General features: G+C 34.7%; 1 protein-coding gene across 1 annotated transcript in view; it reads left to right on the top strand.

Annotated features, from left to right (window-relative positions):
• Positions 1–26,664, top strand: part of LOC134282530 (uncharacterized) — a gene marked incomplete at its 3' end in the record, with an annotated part of 79,707 nt that extends 53,043 nt beyond the window's left edge. The window contains 59 exon segments of the mRNA XM_062764933.1: positions 93–354; positions 456–625; positions 749–922; positions 1,404–1,662; positions 2,070–2,230; positions 2,328–2,498; positions 3,111–3,323; positions 4,015–4,057; positions 4,171–4,334; positions 4,539–4,709; positions 4,841–5,105; positions 6,876–7,039; positions 7,144–7,314; positions 7,483–7,701; positions 7,789–7,831; positions 8,032–8,204; positions 8,682–8,855; positions 9,565–9,786; positions 9,922–9,964; positions 13,239–13,402; positions 13,605–13,784; positions 13,935–14,144; positions 14,319–14,361; positions 14,628–14,791; positions 14,918–15,091; positions 15,245–15,457; positions 15,566–15,608; positions 15,730–15,893; positions 16,634–16,801; positions 17,118–17,333; positions 17,435–17,477; positions 17,583–17,746; positions 17,863–18,039; positions 18,134–18,343; positions 18,472–18,514; positions 18,654–18,826; positions 19,013–19,180; positions 19,508–19,714; positions 19,842–19,884; positions 20,340–20,494; positions 20,591–20,821; positions 21,374–21,601; positions 21,704–21,746; positions 21,858–22,018; positions 22,193–22,360; positions 22,446–22,658; positions 22,753–22,795; positions 22,934–23,091; positions 23,182–23,367; positions 23,575–23,787; positions 24,036–24,078; positions 24,600–24,760; positions 24,853–24,969; positions 24,972–25,031; positions 25,280–25,501; positions 25,616–25,658; positions 25,768–25,928; positions 26,023–26,082; positions 26,452–26,664. Of these exon segments, the coding sequence (XP_062620917.1) occupies positions 93–354; positions 456–625; positions 749–922; positions 1,404–1,662; positions 2,070–2,230; positions 2,328–2,498; positions 3,111–3,323; positions 4,015–4,057; positions 4,171–4,334; positions 4,539–4,709; positions 4,841–5,105; positions 6,876–7,039; positions 7,144–7,314; positions 7,483–7,701; positions 7,789–7,831; positions 8,032–8,204; positions 8,682–8,855; positions 9,565–9,786; positions 9,922–9,964; positions 13,239–13,402; positions 13,605–13,784; positions 13,935–14,144; positions 14,319–14,361; positions 14,628–14,791; positions 14,918–15,091; positions 15,245–15,457; positions 15,566–15,608; positions 15,730–15,893; positions 16,634–16,801; positions 17,118–17,333; positions 17,435–17,477; positions 17,583–17,746; positions 17,863–18,039; positions 18,134–18,343; positions 18,472–18,514; positions 18,654–18,826; positions 19,013–19,180; positions 19,508–19,714; positions 19,842–19,884; positions 20,340–20,494; positions 20,591–20,821; positions 21,374–21,601; positions 21,704–21,746; positions 21,858–22,018; positions 22,193–22,360; positions 22,446–22,658; positions 22,753–22,795; positions 22,934–23,091; positions 23,182–23,367; positions 23,575–23,787; positions 24,036–24,078; positions 24,600–24,760; positions 24,853–24,969; positions 24,972–25,031; positions 25,280–25,501; positions 25,616–25,658; positions 25,768–25,928; positions 26,023–26,082; positions 26,452–26,664 (9,108 nt within the window).
• Between the last annotated feature and the right edge of the window lie 924 nt (positions 26,665–27,588).

Below are 27,588 nucleotides of genomic sequence, written 5' to 3'. Positions count from 1 at the left end.
TTCATTTATGTACCTGTCAGTGATCTTGTAAATAAAATTAATATTTGGAGATGTAAATATATGCCCTACATTTCTGAAATCACAATTTTCAGAGTGTAACCAGACACTGGTCCATCCTCTCCCCTCCCTGTCTGGTAAACCAGCAGTGTGTCACATCTCCAGCTCCTGTGCTGACATCCAGTGTTGTGTGGACGTACCAGCCATCAGTTCCTCCTTCTTCACTAAGCTAGAAATTGATCCTTGTACATTCCAAATGGTTGTCAGCATTGACCAACTGAGTTTCTCCAAGAACCTGTTTGATTATGAATGGGGAAGAGAAGAAGAAATGTGGCTCTTTGGAGTAGTCAGAATGACGTTAGTTTAACTTTTATGTAAAATCACAATGCATTTTTTCATGCTCTGATTTTTAATTTATTTCAAATAAAATCTGATATATCTGGTTTTAAATTACTCAGGTTCCAGGCATTTGATATGTACACAGATGGGTACTTCATTATAAACTTGAGACTGGACGTGTGTTTAGAAGCCCTGAAGGTCCCAAATTGCAATGTCTCTGTTAATGTACTTAAAGATTACTATCTACCCAAGAAAGTTTGCAAATGGGATGCCCCCTTCATCATTCCAGGTAACCTTATTTTGTGCATTGGCTTCATAAATTCAAATTGAAAATAATTGATTATAGGTGTTTTACTTACAGACCTGTTTTATTTACAAAAGTATTCACTAATACATGCTTTTGGTTTGTTAGGATTTTCATTAGATGAATGGACAACAAGTGAAGGTGTGGCCAGCACAACACCTTTGGAGAGTGGATCAGTGGATAACCTTCTGTCGCATCTCAATGTGGCTGCCTTCATGTTGTACCCATCATGTTCATCAAGTGATTCAGTTTATGGTGATGCTGCAGATAAATGGAGAAAATGTAAGTACATATCATGACAGTTTTCAGTTTAGTTTAAATTTTTATATTCCATTTGTTGTATTTATGTACACTAAATGGGATCAAGCAGGGAGCTAAGCATACTGTAGAATTTTTATTATTTCGCTATGTACATGGTCACAAATTTTCTGCAGAAATTTGTCAAAGCATACTTAATATAAAATTATAATTGCAAGGCATATAGTGCTAATTTGAGAAATCCGCGTAATTTTCAACCCGCGGATTAAACGGAAATTAAGATTCCGCGGAATTATGACCCCGTGGAAAAAGTACGAATACAGTATTTTAAACCTTTTCCTTGATCATGTTGAAATTCACCCCACCCCCCAATAGGGTTACAAATATGTGAGCAGCGAGTATTTGTGTCATCAAAATGTAATTTATTTGGAGAAGATCCAGTGTTGCAATATATGCAGCAAATCTGGAAAAACTATAAATTTCAAGTTCAGGTATTTTCTTGTAGATTGTCCCCTGGATGTTCAGAGGTCCTTAGAAAGAGTGAGGGACAGAACACTGTGTACAGTATCAACAACATGCTCAGACATTAAATGCTGCATCAGTGTCCCCCTGTTGAACAGGACCTTTGAAGTAGGAATCAACGTTGACTATTCTTATCAGAAATTGGTGGTTCATGTTGAGAAGATGTATCGAAAACACTCCTATGTTGGATTTGAATTTGGCAAAGATTATTTGCTGAGCATAGCTGGAGTTTTGAAATTCAGGTAATTTTTAATACAATGTACAATAAAAAGAAAAGGTTATGATCAATCAACTTAAGTTTTATTAATTTGAAAACTCTTACTTGTCATGAGTGGGTCATACCTTTAACTACTTCTTTTTGGGACTGGATGCATTGAACAGAAATTCAAAAGAAATCATTGCCATACAGCTGAATTAATCAAAAGAAATCATTGCCATACAGCTGAATTAATCAAAAGAAATCATTGCCATACAGCTGAATTAATCAAAAGAGATCATTGCCATACAGCTGAATTAATCAAAACAAATCATTGTCACAGTTCCTTCCATTTTGTTTGTTTGTTTTTTTAATGTTTTTGACATGCAGTTTATTACTGCATCCTCAGAATTTGTGAACAGTTATTATAACTTTATTATCTTGATTTATTAGATACAAGTTAAATGATCTTTCTGATGGAGATGTCCTGGATATCACAATGTCAGCAGAAGCTTGCTTTGAGGATGGAGCTTGTGTATTGAATATTCCAATTCTCAAAAACTTGCTGATACCAAAGAACCAGAAAAAATGGGATTCACTCTTTTCAGTTAAAGGCAAGGATGCTAATATATAAACCAATTTTTTAAATAGTTTTTGTATTGCGAGTAAAAATGTGAAGTAAATACTTAGCCTTATGATACTATTTTTCAGATTTTTCAATAACTCAGTGGTTGAGTGAGATGTACATACCAGAAGGTGACATTTTACAGAAACACCAGTCAGATGAACTTTTTGAGAGCCTTTCTCTCAGACCCTATCTCAAACCAGACTCCATATGTAGTACAATCAAGTCCTCTGCAGGTGGAACAGGCTGGGTTAATGGTAACTTGTTTATGTGTTTTCCTATTTTTCATTTATGTTCGTGTTTCCAAAGACAAATTTTCAAAATAAAAAGGGTAAATGAATGCAATTTTGCAGGACTTTAGTGTACATTTAGTATGCAGTTTTAGGGCAAATAATGACTTGATTTACAATGAATATAATAAAACTTTTAAAATTCTTCACTTAAGACAATTGATGTTGTTTTTATATTATAAATATTTTATTTCATCTTCGTTAACCGAGTGTCCGATTCATGATGAGAGTAAACAAACTGGACACCTGGCTAAAGTGAAGAAGTCAAACTTGCCAAAAAGCATCTTTGTTAAGAGGAAATTGATTAAGGGATGATGATTAAGAAATACTGGTACATGTAGTAAAAATTGGGATGGATAATGTACTAAGTAAATTCTTTTGATCTGTTTTTGATTTTGATGAACTTTTTTTCTAACTGCAGCTAAACATGACTCAGAGAGAGACTCAATCAAGGATCTCAATTTTGTTTATTGCTGTTGCCAAATTTTCAAATCACAATGTTTTTTGTTTCTCTACCTTTGTTATGGAAAAAGCAGTTGAGCTATAGTCTCATCAGAGACTTCTGGTTTTATTTTTCAGACTGCACTGACTTCACAAGCGTGTCCTCTCTGACCTCTTACCCCTTGACCTGTGAACTTGAAAGATCCTGTAACAAAGTCACATGTTGTGTAGAAGCCACGCTCACAAATTCTTCATTTGAAGTCACCATGGACATTAATCCTTGCACCAGGACTCTCACTTTAGAAGTAGAAAAACTGAGAGCCACAATTCCATTCTCAGATATTGCATGGGGTATGAATTTTTAGAAGTTTTGAATGAATGTGTTTTTATCTCTACTGGTCAGAAGTGAGAGGACCTTATGCATAGGTATTAGTAAAGAGTTTTTTCTGTCCATCTGTCTGTTTATCTGTCAATCTGTAAACAATTTTTCATAATGGTACTCCTCCAACAGTTTTGGTCCAGTTTCAGTATTACGAAGTACACAATCATGTAAACTTTACTTAGGTACATAATTCCATATGTATTGGTGGCAAATTTTGACTAAAAAAGAAATTTTAAAGATCCTTTTTAAAAATTTCTCCTGCAGGTTTGGTCCAATTTCAATAAGACTTTGGACACAGAATAAACATTCTTAGTAGTCTTAAATACACAGTGCTTTATATCAATTTTTGATTCAGAAAAATGGTGTTTCCTTATTTACTAAAAGTAGAAATTTCTTTTAAAAGCTGGTACTACACCTACAGTTTTGGTCTTTCACTTTCACAGCAAAAGTCACGTAGACTAGTATACTAAGATAACATCTTTCTTTATTGTGATACACAGCTGTAGAGTTACAGTCTCATCAGAGACTTTTGTTTAAACAGTTAAATTCCAATGTTTATAAACTCAGAATATAATTCATTAATTAGGTTTGTTTTATGCAAAATTAAATAAGTAGACCAGAGGCTACTGAACATATTGAACTTCTGTTTGATTCTTTCAGGAGAGGAACAATCTTATTATCTATTTGGAGTTATTCGAATGGAGTGAGTTCCTTTACATATTACTTTTTCTTTGGTTGCCTTATTGTACATATTTATGGGTATGAAGAATGTAATAACACTACCAGTATTTTGGAATGCACTTTTTAACATTTCAGTTACAAAGTCTATGATCTTTCTGCTGAGAACATATTTCTGATGGACTTGAAAGTATCACTTTGTTGGGAGAGGTATAAACCATGCACCTTTATTGCAAATGTTTTCAAAAACTCCATGCTTCCAAAAAGAAATTGCGAAGGAAAGATGCATTATGAAAAACCAGGTATGTTTTTCTAGATGACAGCTGCATGGCACTATGTATCTGCATAACGGCACTATGTATCATATTCTATATCTATAAAGTTATTTATATAGCATACATAACTTCACTATACCAGTGAATTCGCTATATCCATGTTCGTACTAATGGAGTTTTGCTGTATAAGGTTATATACATACATATACAATCTTGTTTTGTTGTATACAGGTTTCTCCCTGTCAAACTACAGTACAGAAAATAGTCTTGATCTGAACAATATGACAGACAGGAACTTGGTCTATTTGTTTGACTACATAGGCGTTTCTAGCTACATCACTGGACCTTCCTGTAACAGATCTGAGAGTGGATTTCTACCCAATACAAATGGATGGAAAAATGGTAAATACTGAGCTTCATGCATATCGATATACCCGTAGTTTTGAAAAATAACCAAAAATCAAAGCTTTAGGATGCTACTTGACATGAACAAGTATATTTAAAATTTGAACATTTTAACATTCCTTTCTTAGAGTGTCCCACCACAATAACTCCTGGACTGTCCTCTTTGCCGGACTATGTAACCTGTCATATGATGTCCAGTTGTACCAGTGTTCGCTGTTGTATGGACTTAACCAGGCTAAAATCTCAGTCAGTCCAGTTCTACTTGATTATGGACTCGTGTGAATGGGTGGTTGAGTACGGAATTGATAAATTTGTGGTAAAACCGACTGCCATGTATGGATTGGAGTTCAACAAATGGCAGGACTATTGGATGAAGGGGATATACAGACTTAGGTAGGAATATATAGAAAATATTAGAGATTGAATGTTGTACAGAAAAATAATGGAATAAATTTTGTAAAATTTTCAAGATGCCTTTGTCATCAATAACATTTCACAAATTTTTATTGAAAGATTTTATTGTAAAAATAATTATGTTTGTTCGTATTCAGCAACATTGTGTAATGGTTTGGGCCGTGAATATTGGCCCGGATAACTCAGTCAGTAGAGCACCTGACTAGTGATGCAGGGGACCGGGGTTCGATTCCTGGTCCAGCTACATTTTCTCCCTTCCTGTTACAAATGAAAGACTTAGTACTTTTTAGCTCACCTGAGCTGAAAGCTCAAGTGAGCTTTTCTGATCACTCGGTGTCCGTCGTCCGTCCGTCCGTCCGTCCGTCTGTAAACTTTTAACATTTTCAACTTCTTCTCAAGAACCACTGGGCCAATTTTAACCAAACTTGGTACAAAGCATCCTTGGTTGAAGGGGAATTTAAATTGTTAAAATCAAGGGCCAAGACCCCTTCCAAGGGGAGATAATCAAGAAAATACGAAATTAGGGTGGGGTCATTAAAAAATCTTCTTCTCAAGAACCACTGGGCCAGAAAAGCTGACATTTATGTGGAAGCATCCTGGGGTAGTGTAGATATGAAATTGTTAAAATCATGACCCCCTTGTAGGGCGGGGCCACAGGGAATCCAAGTTTTACATTATATAGAACAACACACTTCTTCTAAGAACCACTGGGCCAGAAAAGCTGAAACTTATGTGAAAGCATCCTTGGGTAGTGTAGATATTAAATTGTAAAAATCATGACCCCCAGGGGTAGGTCCAAGTTAAAAACAAATGTTGAAGGCTAGTGTAATATAAATTGTTAAAATCATGAATAGATAAATTTTACATGGAAATATATAGAACAAAAAATTTTTTAATGAACCACTGGGCCAGAAAAGCTTTTCATTTGTTTTAAAATTGTTAAAATCATGACAGTTCATGGACAATGACAATCCAAGTTTTACATAGAAATATATAGAATAAATCTTTAAAAATCTTCTTCTCAAGAACCACTGGGCCAGGAAAGCTGAAACACAGCATTGCTAGTGTACTATTAAATTTTTTAAAATCATGACCCCCGGGGGTTGGGCGGGGCCACAATAGGGAATCCAAATTTTACATGGAAATATATAGAACAAATCTTTTAAAAATCTTCTTCTCAAGAACCACTGGGCCAGGAAAGCTGAAACTTAAGTGGAAGCATCCTTGGGTAGTGTAATATTAAATTGTTAAAATCATGACCCCTTGGGGTAGGGCGGGGCCACAATAGGGAATCCAAGTTTTACAAAGAAATATATAGAACAAATCTTTAAAAATCTTCTTCTAGTAGAACCACTGGGCCAGGAAAGCTGAAACTTATTAAGCATCAGTGAATATTAAATTGTTAAAATCATGCCTGGTTAGGGCGAATCAATTCCAAGTTTTACATAGAGATTTATTGAACAAATCTTTTAAAATCTTTTTGATTTAGGCCAGGAGTCACTTTGTGGAAGCATTTTTAATATTAAATTAATATATGACCCTAATCCAAGTTTTACATAGAAATATATATGGAACAAATCTTTTAAAAAGATCTGCATCACCCAAGTTACTCAGGTGAGCGATGTGGCCCATGGGCCTCTTGTTCTGCAAATATTATAGGATGTTATAGCAGAGTTGGATATTTTTATTTAATAAGGAAAATCTTTCTCTATAGTAGAGACATTTGATACAGAAATTGTTCAATTCCAGGTTTAAGATAACAGACCTGCATGGGGCAGAGTATTTCAGAGTCAGCCTAACATTCATGGTCTGTCTAGAAGATGGACTGCCTTGTGAGCAGGAAGTTTCATTATTAAATAACACACTTTTACATAAGCCCTCTTGTGATTGGAAGATAGGAACAGGGATCAAAGGTCAGTTAAAAACAAAAGTTGAAGGTTGGAATATAAATTTCTATGATTAGATAAATGAACTTAAATTATTTTAATGTTGGTCCATTTTTCATTTGTTTTAACAGATTTCACACTCAGTTCATGGAAGACACAGAATAAGTACACAGCAATGGAGGAACACAGCATTGCTAGACTGGAAGAGGTTCTAGGAATGCATGGGTACCTTTATAACTCCACCCAAGTCTGTGAAAGAACATCAGGAATATTTACCTCCCCTTCTGCTGGATGGACTAATGGTAGTTTTCAATGCATATAGAATTATGCATTGTTTATTATCAGTGAATATTATGTTAAAAGTGCCTGGTGAATCTAATTCTTTTCTTATAGCTTAACTAATGCAAACTCTTTTTGATTTGAAGTCACTTTGGAATTTTTGAATTTAATATATGAATTATTCTACAAAGATTGCCCGATTGCCCTTCCCAACAATGTACCTGTTGTAAGAGGAGCCATCACGTGTAACCTGGGAGCCTCCTGTTCTGATGTGGTGTGTTGTCTGTACGCTGAACCTCTGATGAAACATGTAACTATCAGCCTCAGTCTGGACTACTGTCAAGACAGAATCAGTGTCGGGATAGACAAGTTCACCAGGGAAATACAGCCTAGCTCTTACAACAACTGGGGTAATGGTCATTTAAAATTCGAAAATAATTTTTTTTAATCCTCTGAAAGAAACATTTTGATCATATTGGTTAATTTCTGAATTTTAGGCACAGAGGAAACACTAGGAATGAGTGAAATATATCAACTTAGGTAAGTTTTAGTATCAAATACAATGAACATAAGAATTGTTAACATTTACTTTCTTTCACTATAAATCTTTCCTACCAATCCTTGCATACTACAGTATGACCACAAACTTAGAGTTAAAGATGGATGGAGAAAATTTTACTTAACATACAAAATACTAATCCTTAGAGATAAGTTATAGTAATTTTTCCCCTTTCTTATAGATACACACTAGAGGATCTACCAAATGCCAACATGGACTTGGTCAGTTTTTCCATTCGTTCTTGCTGGGAAGGTCCCTCTAATTGTGAGGAATACATTGTTCTTTCCAACACCAGACTGCCAAAGTCTAAATCCCAGCCATACTGTAACTGGAAATCAGAGGAACCTATTCCAGGTAATGGATTCTGAACATTTGATAAATTGGACTTACATGTCTAAATAAGCAAATTGCTTGAATACATTTCAGAATACCGGTACAACTATTTAAAAGGGTTGACTCTCTGCTTACTGGTACATGTACATATTGATCATATACATACTGTTTTCTGATAAGTCAATTTTATGCAAATTTTCAAGCAATATTGGCAGTCAGAAATAAATAAATGTTTGGAAAAAAAAACTAAAAACGCTTTATCAAAGATTATTTGCCTTTTCTTATAAGGTCCATCCCTCTTTAATACTGTACATTATTTATATTAATGAAGGGGAGATAAAAACTATTTGTTGGTGGATGGGTGGGGGTGCTGGTTGGTAATCACTGGGTTGAATACTCTTTTAATGCATTAAATGAGCATCATATGCAGAACATACATATTGCTCAAATTCAGGTTAAAAAATCTGCTCAATTATTGTATTGTATGCTATTTTAAAGGTTTCTCTACCAAGGCTTGGCTGGCCACCAATGGATATCCAGATTCCACACCACTGAAAGGAAATGCATTACAGGATCTAATGGAAGTTCTACAACTGTCCAGGTTTAAGGAAGAAGACTGTGAAATAACTGCAGCTCCATTTGATCCTGTCAACATAAATGGCTGGAATAAAGGCAAGATCAATAAACACTTGCAAAGTCCTCAGGAATTCAAAATTTATATAATATAATATGTTCTACGGTGCAACCGTTGGGGCGATTATTTAACTATCAAAAACCTTTACACTTTTACTTGCACTGTGGCATCGGGAAGTTTCCGACAAAATCGGAAATACCCGAGCCGTTAAAGTGACGAAAGTATGATGTCAAATAAAAAGTCCAGTTGACTTAGAACACAAATGATAGTTTTGTGGCATGGAGATTGCATTTAATCGTTGTTTGTAATTTTTTTATATACCGCAAAGGATTATTGGGATTGTTTTAAAAATTTCTTGGATCAATGTGCAGATTTCAACCTGAATTTCCTCTGTTTGTACACGTTAGTCTATTGAGCTCGCTATGCGAGCGGCGCTTCGAGCCGCCTCGCTGCGCTCGCTATAAATTGTTTATTGGTGATCTTCATCAAGACATGGGTGCCATATTGTTAGCTCCATTTATATCTTTCTAACACTTTCCTCTGTCAAATTTTATGTAATGTCTTGCAAATTTTTAACACATTATCAAGAGAGAAATCAAGAGATTTGTATGCCCCATGTTCAAATTCAAGATTTTAAAGGTCAAAGTAGTAAGTCAAGACCAAGTCCTAATTAATCTTTCTATTTTCTTGTTGAAAATTAAAAATTATATGCAATGTAATAAATTCCTTTGTTTTATGTGCAATCAGAGTGTCCAGACAACCTCACACTTGCTAGCCTTCCAAATGCCTTTGCCTGCCATATTCCTGGTGACTGTACTGGAGTGGAGTGCTGTATACCCAGTTCTACTCTTGGGAGAACCTTCCATACATATCTGGACATAGATCCCTGTGCAGCAAAGATCACAGTCGGAATTGATAAATGGAAATTTACAGAGGTCTCCCTGGAAATTGACAAGCTCTTATCTACTAGTAAGTCTAGTAAAAATTGAAATCTTTAACAATTATACCTGAATTCCTTTTCTTTTCTCATTCAGGATTGCTTTCCAAAATCATATAATCTCTTATTAATTTTTCATGTTTAAAATGGTTTTTATTTTCATATAGATATGAAAAAAAGCGTATGGTTGCAAGGAGTTGTGCGTATGGAGTAAGTTTTTTTAGCTCTACTGGTCAGAGACCAGAAGAGCTTATGCGATAGTAATGCGTCCGTCATCCGTCCGTCTGTCTGTCTGTAAACAATTTTTCAAAATGCTACTCCTCCTACAGTTTTGGTCTGATTTCAATATAACTTGGCATACAAGTAGACTAAACTAAGATACATAATTCTGTATATCGGTTTTTGATTTCGATGAACGGTGTTGCCGTGGTTAATAAAAATAGAAATTTCTGTGAAATTCTTTCAAAATGCTACTCCTCCTACAGTTTTTGTCTGATTTCAATATACCTTGACACACAAGTAGACTACACTAAGATACATAATTCTGTTTATCGGTTTTTGATTTCGATGAGTGGTGTTGCCGTTGTTACTAAAAATAGAAATTTCTGTGAAATTCTTTCAAAATGCTATTCCTCCTACAGTTTTGGTCTGATTTCAATATAACTTGACACAAAAGTAGACTACACTAAGATACATGATTCTATTTATCGGTTTTTGATTTCGATGAGCGGTGTTGCCGATGTTACTAAAAAAAGAAATTTCTGTGAAATTCTTTCAAAATGCAACTCCTCCAACAGTTTTGGTCTGATTTCAATATAACTTGGCACACAAGTAGACTACACTAAGATACACAATTCTGTATATCAGTTTTTGACTTTGATGAACATTTTTGCTTTGGTTACTAAAAATAGAAATTTCTGTTAAATACTCTCAAAATGCTACTCCAAATACAGTTTAAGTCTGATTTTAATATAATGTGGCATGCAAGTAGACTACACTAAGAACATAAAGAGACTTAATCAAGGATGATTATTTTTTAGGTCACCTGAGTAACTCAGGTGACCTATTGCTATCCGTTTTCGTCCGTCGTCGTCCGTCGTGTGTCGTGTGTTAACATTTGAACATTTTCAGCTTCTTCTCTGAAACCACTGAACCAATTTCAACCAAATTTGGTATACAGCATCCATAGGTGAAGGGGAACAAAAATTGTGAATTTCATGGTCCCCACCCCCCTGGGGCCTGAGGGGTGGGGCCAAAACCACTAAAATTATTGCAATCTTTAAAAATCTTCTTCTTTACTCCTGGACATCAAGCAGGCAAACTGTTGACATGAATGTAATGAGCATTGAGTCCTCTACCAAAATTGTGAAATTCATGGCCCCAGGGTCAGGGGTTCTAGTGCTAGGGCGGGGCTATATAGATTATATAGTGAAAATGCATTATTTCTTTGAAAATCTTCTTCTCTGCTCCTGGGTATTAAATAAACTAACTAAGTACATAGTTATGATGAAAGAGTGCCTCTTCCAGATTTGTGAATTTTATGGCCCCAGGGTCAGGGGTTCTGGTGTTAGGGCGGGGCTCTATAAATTATATAGTGAAAATGCATTTATTCTTTGAAAATCTTCTTCTCTGCTTCTGGGTATTAAATAAACTAACTAAGTACATAGTTATGATGAGCAAGAGTGCCTCTACCAAAATTGTGAAATTCATGGCCCCAGGGTCAGGGGTTCTGGTGTTAGGGCGGGGCTATATAGATTATATAGTGAAAATGCATTATTTCTTTGAAAATCTTCTTCTCTGCTCCTGGGTATTAAATAAACTAACTAAGTACATAGTTATGATGAGCAAGAGTGCCTCTTCCAGATTTGTGAATTTTATGGCCCCAGGGTCAGGGGTTCTGGTGTTAGGGCGGGGCTCTATAAATTATATAGTGAAAATGCATTTATTCTTTGAAAATCTTCTTCTCTGCTTCTGGGTATTAAATAAACTAACTAAATACATAGTTATGATGAGCAAGAGTGCCTCTTCCAGATTTGTGAATTTTATGGCCCCAGGGTCAGGGGTTCTGGTGTTAGGGCGGGGCTATATAGATTATATAGTGAAAATGCATTATTTCTTTGAAAATCTTCTTCTCTGCTCCTGGGTATTAAATAAACTAACTAAGTACATAGTTATGATGAGCAAGAGTGCTTCTTCCAGATTTGTGAATTTTATGGCCCCAGGGTCAGGGGTTCTGGTGTTAGGGCGGGGCTCTATGAATTATATAGTGAAAATGCATTTATTCTTTGAAAATCTTCTTCTCTGCTTCTGGGTATTAAATAAACTAACTAAATACATAGTTATGATGAGCAAGAGTGCCTCTTCCAGATTTGTGAATTTTATGGCCCCAGGGTCAGGGGTTCTGGTGTTAGGGCGGGGCTCTATGAATTATATAGTGAAAATGCATTATTTCTTTGAAAATCTTCTTCTCTGCTCCTGGGTATTAAATAAACTAACTAAGTACATAGTTATAATGAGCAAGAGTGCCTTTTCCAAAATTGTGAATTTTATGGCCCCAGGGTCAGGGGTTCTGGTGTTAGGACAGGGCTCTATTGATTACAAAGTGAAAATGCAATTATTCTTTGAAAATCTTCTCCTCTGCTTCTGAGTATTAAATAAACTAACTAAGCACATAGTTATGATGAGCAAGATTGCCTTTTCCAGATTTGTGAATTTATGGCCCCAGGGTTAAGGGTTCTTGTGTTGGGGGGGGGGGGGACTCTATTGATCATATAGTGAAAATGCATTTATTCTTTGAAAATCTTCTTCTCTGCTTTTGGGTATTAAATAAACTAACTAAGCACATAGTTATGATGAGCAAGAGTTCCTCCTATAAAATTGTGAATTGTATGCCCCCTAGGTCAGAGGAGGGGGGGTACATAGTCTGAAAATAAATTAATGCTTTTAAATCTGCTCTTTGGTATTAATCAACCATTTTGTTTTAAAATTTGCAAAATTTTGAAATATGTGGCCCCTGGGTCAGTGGTTCCTTTAGGTTGAGGTGCACAACTGGGTATAAAGTGGAAGTGGATTTTCTCTTTGTTACTCTGATCTACCTCTGGGTATTAAGTAAATAGAGTAAGCATGTTAAGTTAATAATTATGATAAGCAATGGTGCCTCTTTCAAAATTGTGAATTGTGAATTTCATGGCCTCTGGTTTAATCCAAATTCAAGTGTTTGAAAGTTGTTACAAATACTCAGGTGACCTATAAGGCCTGTGGGCCTCTTGTTTATTGCTGTGGTAATGTTTCAATTCCCAACTGCTTAAGAACTTTTCTCTTCCTTTGCTATAAGTACAAACCAGTAGAGCTTCAGTCTCGACAGAGACTTCTGGTTTCCCTTCAAATTACAGAAAGAAATACAATGTACCCTTTACTGTGTGCATTTAAATTGTTCAATGTCAGACAAACATGATATTGAGTTAAATTTCTTTTGTTTTTCTAGCTTTGACATTAAGAATTTACAACACACAAATAAATATTTGATCAACATGAATATAAGTGTGTGTACAGAGAGTTCAGAAATTTGTGAAATTACCAACCAAACAATATTTAGCAGTACTCTGCTGTCCAAAGGAAACTGTCAGCATGATCGACAACTGCCACCAGGTACTGTATATGTACAGAAGCATTGTATAGAGGGAGGATGAAATCAAGGTTATAAAGAACATTTATTCAGTCTCTCTACTCATTTATCTCAGTTGAAAATGAAACATGCTGATTTTTTTTTACAAGTCATCTAGCTCTTTGAGAGAACTTGTTTATAATTTTTTTTTCTCAAGATATTTGATGTTTTATGTCTACACATTAGGGTTTTCACTGTTGTCCTGGAAGATAAACAATAGTTATGCCGCTAATGCCAGACTACCAGACTACCTCAAAGGAAAAGTAGATGACTCTCTGGGATTGCCTGGATATAGAAAGTCCTCCAAATGTAGCAGAAATGTGTCACCATATTGGCCAACTTATAATGGCTGGAATCATGACAGTGGTATCTTTTACTTTGCCTTAACAATACATTAACTTTGAGAATATAAAGACTTAAACTTGGTTCTTGGCTAACATTTAATAGAAAAATGCATGCAAATAGAAATTATGTATTATTTTGTTGAAAGCTTACGAATCACATTATATATTTTAGCCTGTCGAATCTCGGGACTTCCATACAACATGAAGAAGAAGACTTACTGTGTGGTGGGGCCTAGCTGTACATCTATGACATGCTGCACCGAGGATCCAGAGATGGATACCACCTTTACTTGGTTTATTGATGTTGACTCCTGTAATCTAAAATTCACTGTAGGCATAGAAAACAGGAAACAAGAGGAATTCCTTCTAGACTTTAACTTTGGTAAGCATCTACATTATATTTTATTTTTTTCAATAGATATTTCAACAAGACTTAGTTTGTTTAAAGAAAAATGAAGTTAATTTGCTTTGGTTAATAGGTTTGACTTGAGCAATAAAAATTTCTTCATTGATAAATAAGATGATGTTTTCTTCAAATTCTATATTCTTTGAATAGGTGAACAGAAACATTGCAGTCTTCAAGGAGTGTATAGAATAAGGTATGGAATTAAAATTTTTCATGTTAATTTTGGCATATTATCAAGGGTGCTGAGATTTTCTAAAATTGAATATCGCTAAAATTATTTAGTTTTAATTGGAAAAGCTTATTTAGTGAGCATTTTGAAATCACTTAAATTACATCTCGCTAAAAATAAGATACCAATTTTTAAGGTCAAATCGCTTAATTTCTCACTAAAATTTCCACTTATACGGTATGATATATTCATAAAACAGAAATTCCTGTCTATTTTTTGTTATTTTATAGCTTCATCATCTTTGACTTGGTCAGCGATTCGCACTACATGATGAGTGTAAATATCAGTGTGTGTTATGAACCAGATAACTGCACCTTGACAGAAAACATTGTAGAAAATATGATGTTCCCTAAGCCTGTCTGTGATTTTAAGAGCAAAGATTTTTTCCTCTCAAGTAAATATATTTATATATGAACTATTGGTATTCTTTAAATTGTGTAATCTACACAAAAGTAAATGAGAAGAATTATAGATATGGGTATCTATGCTTTGATAGCTATACAAGTTGTATTCTTTTCAGGTTTCTCAATGTCTAGTTGGTTGGCAGAACATGCTTTTATACCTCATTCCACATTACCATTGTATGGTCAGTTAGAACTTCTAGAGGATCTGGGTCTGGCTCAGTACATGAAAGACAAACAATGTAAAGAAACAGATGACATTTACAGAAGTCACACAGATGGATGGACTAAAGGTTAGTTTTACTGTAAAATTAAAATGCCTATTTCAGTGAAGTGTTTAGATGGCATACTTTGAGGGTCTATACTTTGAAGAGTGTTGATTAATGGTCTTTGAAGAGTGTTGATTAATGGTCATGTATTAATGCCTTGTTCCTAACTCTCTACAGATTGTCCACTCAGTGTGTTGATCAGCCCCCTACCAGCTGGACTCCTGTGTCACGTACCCTCTACATGTACAGCTGTCCACTGCTGTATAACCACAAACACACCACTACAGAGGTCCTTCAGCACTGTCTTAGATCTGGACCCCTGTAATCAAAGGATTTCACTGGGCATTGAAAACTTTGTTCATGAGATCTCACTGTATGACTTCCAGTTTGGTGAGAAAGAAACTTATGACATCTGGACTTTAAAAAAGGAAAGAAATTGTTTCAAGGATGTTTTCATTTCATAATTTTAGTCTAAAGAAAAAAATTCTTTTGTTGCAGGGAAAGAGCATTATTTTTTCTTGAACAATGTCATCCGAATGCAGTGAGTTGAAGATTTAATCTTACTCCTTTCATGACATTTTGTGAATGAATTACATGCACATGTACTTGTTATAACATATTACACATTATTATAAGACTCTTGAATATTTTTTTCAAATAAGGTACAAAGTATATGATTTGAAAGCTGACAGGAAATACCAAGTTAGCCTCAACATCAGCCTCTGTCTGGAGTCTTCTGGACCCTGTGTTCTGGATTCCATGCTGTTTGATAATGCTTTATTGCCAAAGAAACCCTGCAGCTTGTATACAGGATTTGTACAAAGGAGTATGTCAACCAATCAACAAATTTTTTCATAGCTCATCTTTTTAAAGCTAAAGAGAGGTTTATGTGTCCAAGATTTGATATTATTTTAAGCAGATATATTTGTCAATAAGATAACCATACCTGAACCAATCTTTAATGGATGATGCCTCCGATTATAAATAATAGGCATAATATGCATGCAGCATTTTGAGTAGCCAGTGTAATGTTTCAGGAATAGGTACCTTGGAGTTCCCAAGTAATGTTGAGCTACTTTTAACCCAAATTACACAGTGTTAAAAAAGTGAGCATTTACAGATTCCACCTTCTCCAGCTGCTGCACCTAACTATAGTTTCCAGATGAGTGCCAGGTGCAAACCTGAAGCCCTTCCTTTGCCAAACTTGCATCGATGATGGATCAAAGAATGCAGACTACCAGTCTTGCTTTGCATGTTGTAGTTGGCCTATATTTTTTTAAAGATGAGTGACCAAGTTTTAAGATTTTGGACCAGATCCATTTTTTAGTATACAGGCACTGCCTCTACCCAACTTGCATTGATGGTTGAAGTAGGGATGCAGTTGACCATTTATCAGATGGTTTTTTGCCAAATGATAATAATTATTTACTTTGTGTATCTTATTGAGTGTTTAAGTGGTTTATTTTAAGGTGTTGAGGTGAGCCATGTAATCTTTTCTTGTAAAATGATCACGTTGTCACAGGGTGTAATGAATTATTGTCTTATAAACACTCCTGCTATTTATAGATTTCTCACTGTCATCTTGGAAAGCTGAAAATCAAATAATGACAACAGATATGAAAGCCTCGGAGATTGCTTTGTTGCAAGAGTCACTTGGGATTGCTGAGTACCTGAAAGAGCCATGCTCCCGACAAGATGGCAACTACTTCCCACATAGAAATTATTGGAAGGATGGTATGCCTCACACAAATAAACTCTCCCTTGTGGTTTATTTCTGAACCATTTTGTGTTTCAAACAGACATTTCTTCCATTATCCATCCCCAGTTGTTTTAGATATTGTATTCTCTTTAGCTGCAGCAAAAGCATGCTATATTTTCAAATCTTCTTGAAATATGCAAAGGTTTCACATAGCATATTATGAAGAAAATCTAATTTGCTTCAATTTTGGAAAATAGTGCCTATGTATTGCTGTTAATTAATTAACAAGGGGATATATATGTACATATATGTTGTGTTGTGAATGGTGTTAAGAACACAAGTTAATTTCAGAATGTGGTAAAGTGACAGGAATGAGTTGGTTCACAGAATCTGACCACATCAACTGTTACCTGTCTGACACCTGTACTACTACATCATGCTGTGTGGAGGACTCTGTACTAAAGAGGAACATAGAGGTCAGGTTCAGCATCGACCCATGTAAATTCACCATGAAACTAGAGATAGAAAAACTGCAGTTCAACATCAGCCTGATGACCTTTACTTGGGGTATGTTTAGCTTTAAGGTTTTTTCAACTAATCTAATAGATATTCTTAATTGTGATTCCTTTAAAAGATATATCTTTTACTTTTGTGTTGCATTTATGCAGGTGAAACTGTCCAGATGGATTTTTATGGATTATATGTCCTAAGGTAAACATTTTTATTTTAACAAAAAGAGAGAACTGTGTCTAAGAAATTGACTTCAGGTATGTAAAATAATTAGGGTGGCTAAGATATGTCTGTTCTTTTGTACAGCTTCACTATGGAGAATTACTACATTGATCGGAAGTATCTGTTGAATATGAACATCAGCCAGTGCTATGAATCTAATGGAAGTTGTTCACTGCGCCTTGGTCTCTTTAAAGATTCCTTAATACCTAAAGGTGTATGTGACTGGTCCATGGATTACAACATCAAAGGTATATCTATAATGTAGACATGAATCTTATAATAATTATACTGGACAAAGAAGATTAAACTCTTAGGAATCTATTTAAAAACAAACTTAATGAATTTTCTTTCATTATTTCATCAGGGTTTTCCTTGTATTCATGGAGAGTGGATAGACGTCTTCCAACCTCAGCGGGAAGCATTCCAGATGAGTATCTCTTGCAACTTCTGGATGAAACAGGTTTAGCTGGTATTACCAAGCATCCTATGTGTGATAGATCAACTGGTATCTACAATGGTGCTGTCAATGGATGGACTAGTGGTAAAACTTTTTTTACGACAGAGTTTTGTGATTATAATTACCGGTACATGTAAGGTAGATATTTACATGTCAGATTATATTTTTTCTTGGACAGGCTGTGGAATGAACACTACATTACCCTTGTTGAATTCAGACCTTGGTTGTCACATGCTTCCTACATGTTCTGGGGTCCAGTGCTGTGTCAGTTCTCCAGAACTGAGGAGAGACTATGAAGTGTATTTCAGTATCGATCATTGTAGTCATAGCCTCAACATACAGATTGAAAAGGTCTTCCAGAACAAGACTCTAAATGACGTAGAATGGGGTATGTAGTCTAAATAAATAAAGCACCCACTCCTTACTATTTTACACAAAAATTGCTTATGGCAAGACTATACAAATTTGACTTTTGAACTGATGAAATAAATTGAGTTTCATTGACTTTGATTGCAGGAGTCTCTGAGGAATTTGGTGTGCTTGGAATATACAGAGTTCGGTAAGCTTATTCAACATGAAACAGCTAGTGCTATCCCTACCTATTTTATATGTTTGTAACACTATAAAGAGGTTAAGAAATTTGAAAGTTTTAAAATGCTCTTAAAAGCCAGTTTTAATAATTCTTGAATTGTTATTAGGTACACCATTGAAGACCTGCCTAAGGAGAGATCATACCTAGTGTCACTTGAGGCTATGGACTGCTATGAAACAAGACCCCCTCAGTGTGATTCTGGTACCAAATATAAAATCCTAGACAGGGTGATGTTCCCAAAAGGACTTTGCTCTTGGAATCAGGGCTTTGTGGACCCAGGTAATTGTCTTTCCTTTGAACAGTAAATGTTTAAAGAAAAAAAATACAGGACAATGAATAAAGAATGGGAGGGGGTGAAAATGGAGAATGAGTATACTTTTTGTAGATTCGTATACTTTTTTTCTGTACATTTACAGTTCATTATTTTCTGCTATTTTGTTGCCATTTGGTTTTGATTCTTTATAGACTTCTCTCTGAAGACCTGGCTGGCAGAGAACCATATTGTCAATGTGACAGGGTTAATGCAAACAGATTACAGAGTGTCCCAGCTGATGAATGAACTGGCCATCTCCCAGTATCTACACACCCAATCTTGTTCCCTGTCAAGCTATCACGTTGATGGTTGGACTTCCTGTAAGAAATCTGCAAAACATGAGAATTTGAAATATACTATCAGCTACATGTTTATGGCTTCTGACAAAGGCTAAATAAAATTGATTCTATAGTTCTTGGCTTTAGTGTGTCCCTTTTCAAGGAGTGCAATGCAACTTTTTGTTGTAAAAAAATCAAGTCGTGTCTTGTGTCTTCAGTTTATGTTACAAATTGTAGTAATGGAGTACTATAAGAATTCTTTTGCTTCATATTCTTAATTTCAGATTGTATAAATCATCTCCATACTGCTTGATAAAATCTTCTATTTCACATATAAAGAATGATCAAATTTCTTAACTTGAATTACAGCTTGTTCAAAGACAGTGATCAAACCCAACATCTCTGGGGCAGTATGCCACCTTAAGGAGGACTGTACATCAACAGAATGTTGTGTGGAGGTTGAGTACATGACTCGTAATATCAAGACCTACCTTAACATAGACCCATGTAGTTCAGAACTCAAAGTTGGCATAGAGAAATTCAGCAGGAACATTTCATTGACACAATACAAATGGGGTAAAACAGCATAATTTTCAAATATATATATCTACATGTACTAGTATATGAAATGAAGAACTAATTAATAGCTTGAATCTGGAAATCTGTGTAAATGGTTTTTTATGCTAAACAATTTCTTTTTTAGGTCAAACAGAAAGGCATTGGTTGGCTGGAGTTGTAAGACTAGAGTAAGTTTAAACTGGACACTAAGATTGCTTGTATCTTTAGAGTGTGTCCTGAACTTCATCTCTTTGTTATTTTTCCAAATTGAAGTAATTAAAGGAAGAAGTTCACTAGTTGATGTATCATGATGAGAGAAGTATTTTAAACATGAAAATACATTTTTTACAAGATATTATGTAGACTTAATTTGCATTCAGATAGATTTAAGCTCAAGTTGACATAAAGAATATCTCAGTGTTTCGGAAGGACTAAAGGTTGTGCATATTCACTAGTTAGTTACAACTTTGTACGAAAAAAGACTATGACATTATTAACCTTGAAAAAAAGGTTATACTGACCCAATTAATATCAATTAGAAATGGTCACAGTTACAGAAGAAATAGTTTGAACTTGTTGACACAATTTTGATTAAATTACACCTGGCACAAATTTTATGAAAGAAGTTCTGAATGTCCTTTAGCTTCACAATTGATGATTTCCAAGGAGAGAGGCTTTACCTTGTCAACATGAATCTAAGTCTCTGCTTCGAAGCTCATGGAGACTGTTTCAGAAGGATAGCCATATTTAGAGACACCATACTTCCAAAACGAAGATGTCCATGGGATATTAATACAGGTGAATTTATAATAATCATAATGAGATAGCATTTGCTATTTGTAAGCATGTTTGGCTTCATCAATTCATATCAATCTGTACTTTGTGATTTTTAAGGTTTCTCATTATCAAAATGGAAAAGTGATGAAAAGGTTCCAATGGGAATTCAGTTTCCAGACTGGGCAAAATACCTACTTCTTGAGCACTTAGACATAGCCCAGTATATGTATCCTCTTCCATGTAAGAGAGGGGTTGGCATGTTTTATGACTGGAATTCTTACCATAACTCTACCAATTCCACAGATGAAAGTATGAATGAAACACTGCATTCAATGTACACATCAAAAAGTAAGACAAACCTTTTGTTGCATGATTTCATATTTCTTACTGCAGTCTTGCATGATTAAAAATTTCGGTTGAGTTAAAATGATACTGTGTATTTCATAACAGGTCGATTTATATAAAACTATAAGACAAGGAATAAGTTTAAAATTTTTTATTTGGCTTTTTGGAACTACTCAGCATGAAAAAACATATATATACAGAACATGAACACAGAAAACATGTCTAAACTAGTAAAATGATATAAAAACAAAGGCGGATGGCTTTGAAGAAGAGGGTCGATGGCCCTTGTTGACCGATGGTCAGAGCGAGGCCGATGGCCTTAAAAACTGAAAACTAGGCCGATGGCCTGAGTTAATAGTGGCTGATGGCCAAGGTGACCGATGGTCAAAAGTACATCTTATTTTGGGGCCAATTAATACATGTCAAAGGGTCCATATAAGTCATTGCACTCAAACCAATTATAATACCCCAAAAGGAAGGGGTCCACAATTCTCTTTATTTGCTTGACTAGTATATATTTTGTTAATTCCCTAAATTAATTGTATATGTTGTTAGTGTGCCCGTTAGAGGTGAAGTTGGTGAATCGATCCTTGGATGCCAGATCAGCCACTCAGGTGTCCTGCTATCTCCCCTCACTGTGTACAGGGTTTCACTGCTGTGTAGATGTACCAGACCTCAACATGTCTTTCAATGCTTATCTCTCTGTGGACCCCTGTAATTACATCTTCACTGTTGGCATCGAGAAGTTCACCTTTAACAAGTCACTGGATTACTATACTTTTGGTGAGCAAGTTTAGAGTTTGAATAAATCTGTAAATTTGGATCTAATGATTTTTTGTAACATATTGAAATGTATTAAATATGTTCTTTACATTATATTTAAAGGTGAAGATGGATTATTTTCCTTGGCTGGGATTTTGAAGATCACGTATGAAATACCTTATATCTATATTTAACATGATTTGAAGAATGAATTTCAACTTGTTATCTAGAACAGAACAAATGCAATCTGGGTGTTTAATTGTATTTACTATTACAGATACAACCTACGTGACCTCCCTAATGAGAAAGTATACCTGGCAACAGTCAAGCTCAGTGTCTGTACAGAAAGCTCCTCATGTGAAGCCAACCATACCATATTTAACAATGTGCTGCTCCCAAAACAACCATGTGACTGGAATGAAGGATTTGTCAACTCAAGTATTTACTGTTTTGTAAATCTAAAAAAATTTAATTATAATATGTAACTATAGTAACAGATTGTTTTACAAGTTTATTGTATTAGACTCACTGCAATGTTCAGAGAAAACATGTTCATATGTCCTTAAAGTAACCATTTGAAAGTTTGTTCAACTCATTTCTTGAATGATTTAGATTTCTCTGGGTCAGCATGGATGATCAACAATGGATACACTCCTCCTCTAAATAAGCACCAATCATCTGAGCTGATGAGGGAAATGAAAGCCTCTCGCTACCTTATGGCCGAGTCTTGTTCACATACAGATGAAATCTATTCAAACCTGAAAGACGGGTGGAATAGTTGTAAGTAGAATAAAATTTTATTTTGAATTGGCCTTTGTTGGTACAGTATCTTGCAGGGTATAAATAAAATGTTCTCCTCTTTTAGTATGCCTAGGTGATACCAGTCTAAGCAATCTGACCTCTGACCCCGTTGTTTGTTACCTGGATTACTCCTGTAGTCTCCTGAATTGCTGTGTTAGTGTGGGGATGATTCGGAGGTCATTGAACGTCCAGATTAAACTCGATCCCTGCTCACAGAAAATGACTGTCAGTTTAGAGAGAATCAGCATAGAGGTGGACCTTCTGTCCTTTGACTTTGGTATGGGAATTTCTGGACACTTTATATAGTTGTATCTTGGGATATTGTAACCATTTATTTCCAATAAAAAATATCAAATGGTTGTTCATTTCAGGCAAAGTCCACACATTTAGTCTTGTTGGAATGCTGAGAGTGGAGTAAGTATATTCTTGAAAAAGTTATTATGTTTTGAAATTAAAAGAAAAATCAATATTAAACTGCCCTCAATTGCTTGTTTTGATATTTGACTTACATGTATGTTGAATTTAAGAACTTTCGGATGAATGATTTTGTAGATTGGAACTCCATGATCTTCCATATCAGAAGAAATACCTGATAGATCTGGCTGTGAGTGTGTGCTTTGAAAGTGATGGGAGCTGTGAAATTGTTGTCCCAGTGCTGAAACATGCAGCTCTCCATAAAGCAGACTGTGATTGGTCACAGGGGCTACTAGGTAACACATCACTGAATAAAATGTCTAAAATGCTGTTATTATAAATGTAACATTTCAGAAATTGAATTAAGTGGACTTTTCTCTTCAAAGGATTTTCACTCAAGAACTGGCTTGAAACTAAGGGAATAAATGCATCGTCTTCAAGTCCTTTGGAACCATATTTGGAACATCTTCTACTAGAGGATCGAGGAATAGCAAACATGTTATATGATGTACCTTGTAACAGATCTGATTCCTTTTATAATGAAACAACACCTATAAATGGATGGATAACAGGTGAGTTAACATAACCTATACTTTCTACAGAGAAAGCTTTTAATTGCTTCAAGTAAGCATGTAAATTTTATAAAGTCTGAGTCAAACCTTCTTGTTCAAGTGAAAGGAATAATCTTGGTACATGTATTTGGAATGCAAGTGTAACATATTTCTCCTCTCATAGTATTTGGAATGCAAGTGTAACATATTTCTCCTCTCATATTATAGCATGTACAGATAGTCTACACTTAACTCCCTTGCCTGATGGAATATCATGTCACAACCCTATATCATGCAGTGCTGTGTCTTGCTGTATGGAAATAACAAAACTGAACAACAGACCTGTGGAAGTAACAGTAGAATTTGATGAATGCTCCAATTTCCTGAAAATGACCATAGAAAGAATGCCAATGACCAGATATCTACATGACTTTATATATGGTGACTGCTTTAAATAACCCTTGAGTTTTAGATCCCTAAATACAAACAAACCACATCTAGCAAATCTTTGCTTGTATTCTCTGCCAAAAAGTGATCCTTATTTTAAGCAAAGGAATACTATTTCACTAAAGTTTATATTTTAATAATTATTAATAAATGAATATAACCATCATGGATTAGCAATTTTGATGGCAGGAATATTTGCAGTATAAGTTAATGTGCTAATGAAGTATTCTTTCATTCTTTAGATATTGAACAACGATTTTCTCTGAAGGGAGTTTTTGAAGTTGTGTAAGTATATATATACATAAAACAACAAAATTCCTAGGTTAGCAGTTAGTATTTTGCCTGCCAAAGAGTGTATGTACTCTTTTTTGGTCCTTTTTTCTTGTGTTTGTCTGAAAGAAGAAAACCTTCATCTTAGAGCTCAGAAGTTTCTTGCAACAAAACATCTCTTAAAATTCTTCAAAAATAATTGAGTTCAGTGTGTATTCTTTTGATTTCCTTGACAGTATAAGTCATTTTTAAGGAGGAAGGGGGAGGGGGTTGCATGCACTTATTAGAATATTTTAGTGTGAGAAATAATCCTGAAATTTTTTAGAAGTTTCACAGCCAGATGTATTACCTGTACCTAATACATGTATACTCAGAGATCTGAGCCATTATTTCACAGATCATGTATTGTCCCCAATTTTGAAATTTCAGAAAGTTCATGTATTTATAGGAAGATTATTATAGTGTTGCATGTATGTATTATCAAGTTCCTAGTCATAATATCATTTTAACAAAGATATTTTGCTACAATATGTTAGGTACACAATCACTCGTGATTCACAGAGGAGACAGTACATTTTTGACCTGAAAGTGTCAGCTTGTTATGAACCAGTTATGTGTGACCAAAGTTTCACAATTTTCAATCAAACAACATTTGGTATGAAGAACTGCAACTATGAGAAGGATTATTTGAATTCAAGCAAGTATTTTATGCAATAAATCTGTAGAAATATATTTTATATTTGCTTAGTTTTAAAGTGCTTACTATTTACTAATTTTTTTTCTCTGTAGATTTCTCTTTAACACAATGGATGGCATCCCATTCCATTGATCAAGTAGAAAACATCAAACCCTCACAAGCCAGTGAATTGTTGCTGGAACTTGGACTAGATCATTTCCTGTCAGCTCCAAAAAATGTTCCTTGTCAGATGGTATCTATGGATCAGCTGATATAAATGGATGGAACAATGGTAGATATATTATCTTTAACAGTAATACCGATTTAAACAGTATCTCAATTTGAATTCTGTTATTTCTTGCTTTCATCTACAATGATAGAATGGCCTTGATAATCATTATAATGTCTGGGGGTTTTTTTTCCTTTTATTTTGTAAATAAATTAAATTTTGACATAGGCATTTTGAAAATGAACATAACTTGCTTATGAGGAGGCACATAATTTACATTCAATGTGAGCTACCTTTGATTACAATTTCAGAGTGCCTGTTGTTTCCCAATGACACTTTAACCAACATCAGTGACACAGACACAGTCCGTTGTCATGTGCCATCCTCCTGTGATAGGGTTATGTGTTGTGTGTACATACAGCCCGTCCAGAGACATGCACAGATGGAGCTCATCATAGACATGTGTACCTATGACATGGAAGGCGTCATCGACAATCTTAAAGTACCATACAGCATTTTCAACCGTGACTGGGGTATGATACTCTTTCATTGTTTTCACTATATAAACTTAAGTTAGAATTTAGTCTGAAAAATAATTAATTGTTTCACTGTTAGAAAAGCATCATAATTTTCAATCCTGATTACAGGTAAAAAGGAAGAAATTGGCATTCATGGTATTGTAAGATGGGGGTAAGTTATAGGTTTAAAAAATATTACAAGCATACATTACAATTGCCTGTATACACTTATTAGACTTTAGGGCATTATGTAAATGACATTTATATCTGAACAATTACAGCTACCATGTGACTCCAGTTGGACCTATGAAGAAGTTTAAAGTGGATGGAGTAGTGAAACTTTGTTTTGAGAAGGGGCTATGTGAAACAAATTTGACTTTCACAGACCTACCCCTCCATTATAAAACTTGTAATGGCACTAATGGAGACATGCCTTTCCAAGGTATAAGTGTTTTTTTCCCTTATGAATCCTCTATTTAAATGTGTAGTATTTATTTTTAGGACCTTTTACCTTTATTTATCAATGATGTTTTTAGGTGTGAGTTATGATTTCTGGAGAGAAACACAATGTGCAGCCACAATTTTTAACCCAAGAGGTATGACAGAACTACAGGAACAAAATAATGAGATATGTACTAAATAAATTAGATTTGTGAATATCATGTTTGTATAATAAAACATGGTTACAGTTAACATGCTCTTAATGAACACCCCTTTACAGCAAAGTGATTTTCTATGGAACATACCCTGGTATTATGAACTTTACAAATCAGATATATTTATATAACAATTTACATTCTATAATGAAACAAAATTGATCATTACTGGCACTTTGTTGTATGCATATGGCATTAACACCAAATAAACATGATAAAGGGAAAGAATATTGAAAATGATGTTTAGTAATTTAATGTTGAAGACAGTTAATTCATCAACCTAAATGTGATTTTTTTTTAATTGTAAAGCATGTGGAGTAAACACAGTTGAAAATGTACCTCTTGATGGCCAAAGTCACTGTCAATATCTCCCAGAATGTAATGGCATAGAGTGCTGCTTTGACAATGCTTTTTACCTGGGAAATAGAAGTGTTTACTTCATGCTGAAAATGGATTGTACAAACCTAGAGGTCCAGATAGAATCAAAGAAGATGGTTAAATCCCTATCAGCACTGAGTGATGGTGAGAATAGAAATTCAAATAGCAACAAATTTTGTGATAAATCAAAACTGTTCTTATCCATTCAATACTATTGAATACTCAACAAATAAAATTTACTACTGTCAGAACTTTTTTCCCTTTCTTTCTGATGTCTCTCTCATTTTAGTTTATTTAAGAAATAAGGTTTCATTTTAAAACATCTATCGGGATATAAATACGTGTTGGTCACGAGACCATGATTTCGTACCAGCCTGTATTTATAGCTCGATAGAAGTTTTAAAATGATACCTTATTACTTATATTTTTATTTTACATTTGTGACTTATTCATATTTTATATTTGGCTTTTTATCACTTGAAACATGTGACATGTTTGATTTTTTAAAACTCAATGGCATGTATGTAATTAACTGATTGTGCGTTGACCCCCTTTGACGTCATTGAGAAATGACGTCAAACTTTGAACTTGTATCTATACAGTTATAGATTCGCATTGCATTCAATAGTATAATATTAAAGAAAACATTTGCAAATGTATATATATACTTGTCAAAATTTCTAAGTCCCCACTTTTATTATTTTAAGTATTTAAAAACCTTAACATTAATATACTAGTTGTTCACAATTTTGACTTAATTTTTCGATGATTGCCCGTTATGGCCAAAAAAATTGAAATCGAATGTGTAATTACTCATCCATGACCCTTTTCGTTAAAAGGCATGAAGTGCGAGTTTTATATTTTTTTGGGTGTATCTTCCATTTATTTAAATTGCAATGTGTTCTCCATCTTTAGTTGTTCAGGAAAAACAAAAAAAAGCTTGTTTAAAATGCCGTGTATGTAAGAACGACCATGTGCAAGTGAAGTTGCCATAGTCCAAGCTGGTAGTAGTGAAGAAAAGTTGTAATTCCTTCGTTTGTATTTGTTTATTTTATGTAAAACCGTTAA

Source organism: Saccostrea cucullata, unplaced genomic scaffold (assembly GCF_032062105.1).
Source record: "Saccostrea cucullata isolate Sc308-1 unplaced genomic scaffold, CSIRO_AGI_Scuc_v1 ctg297, whole genome shotgun sequence".
In the NCBI taxonomy this organism is placed as follows: Eukaryota; Metazoa; Mollusca; class Bivalvia; order Ostreida; family Ostreidae; genus Saccostrea; species Saccostrea cuccullata.
The sequence above is the reverse complement of the archived record's forward strand: the minus strand, read 5'-3'. Positions and strand labels throughout refer to the sequence as shown.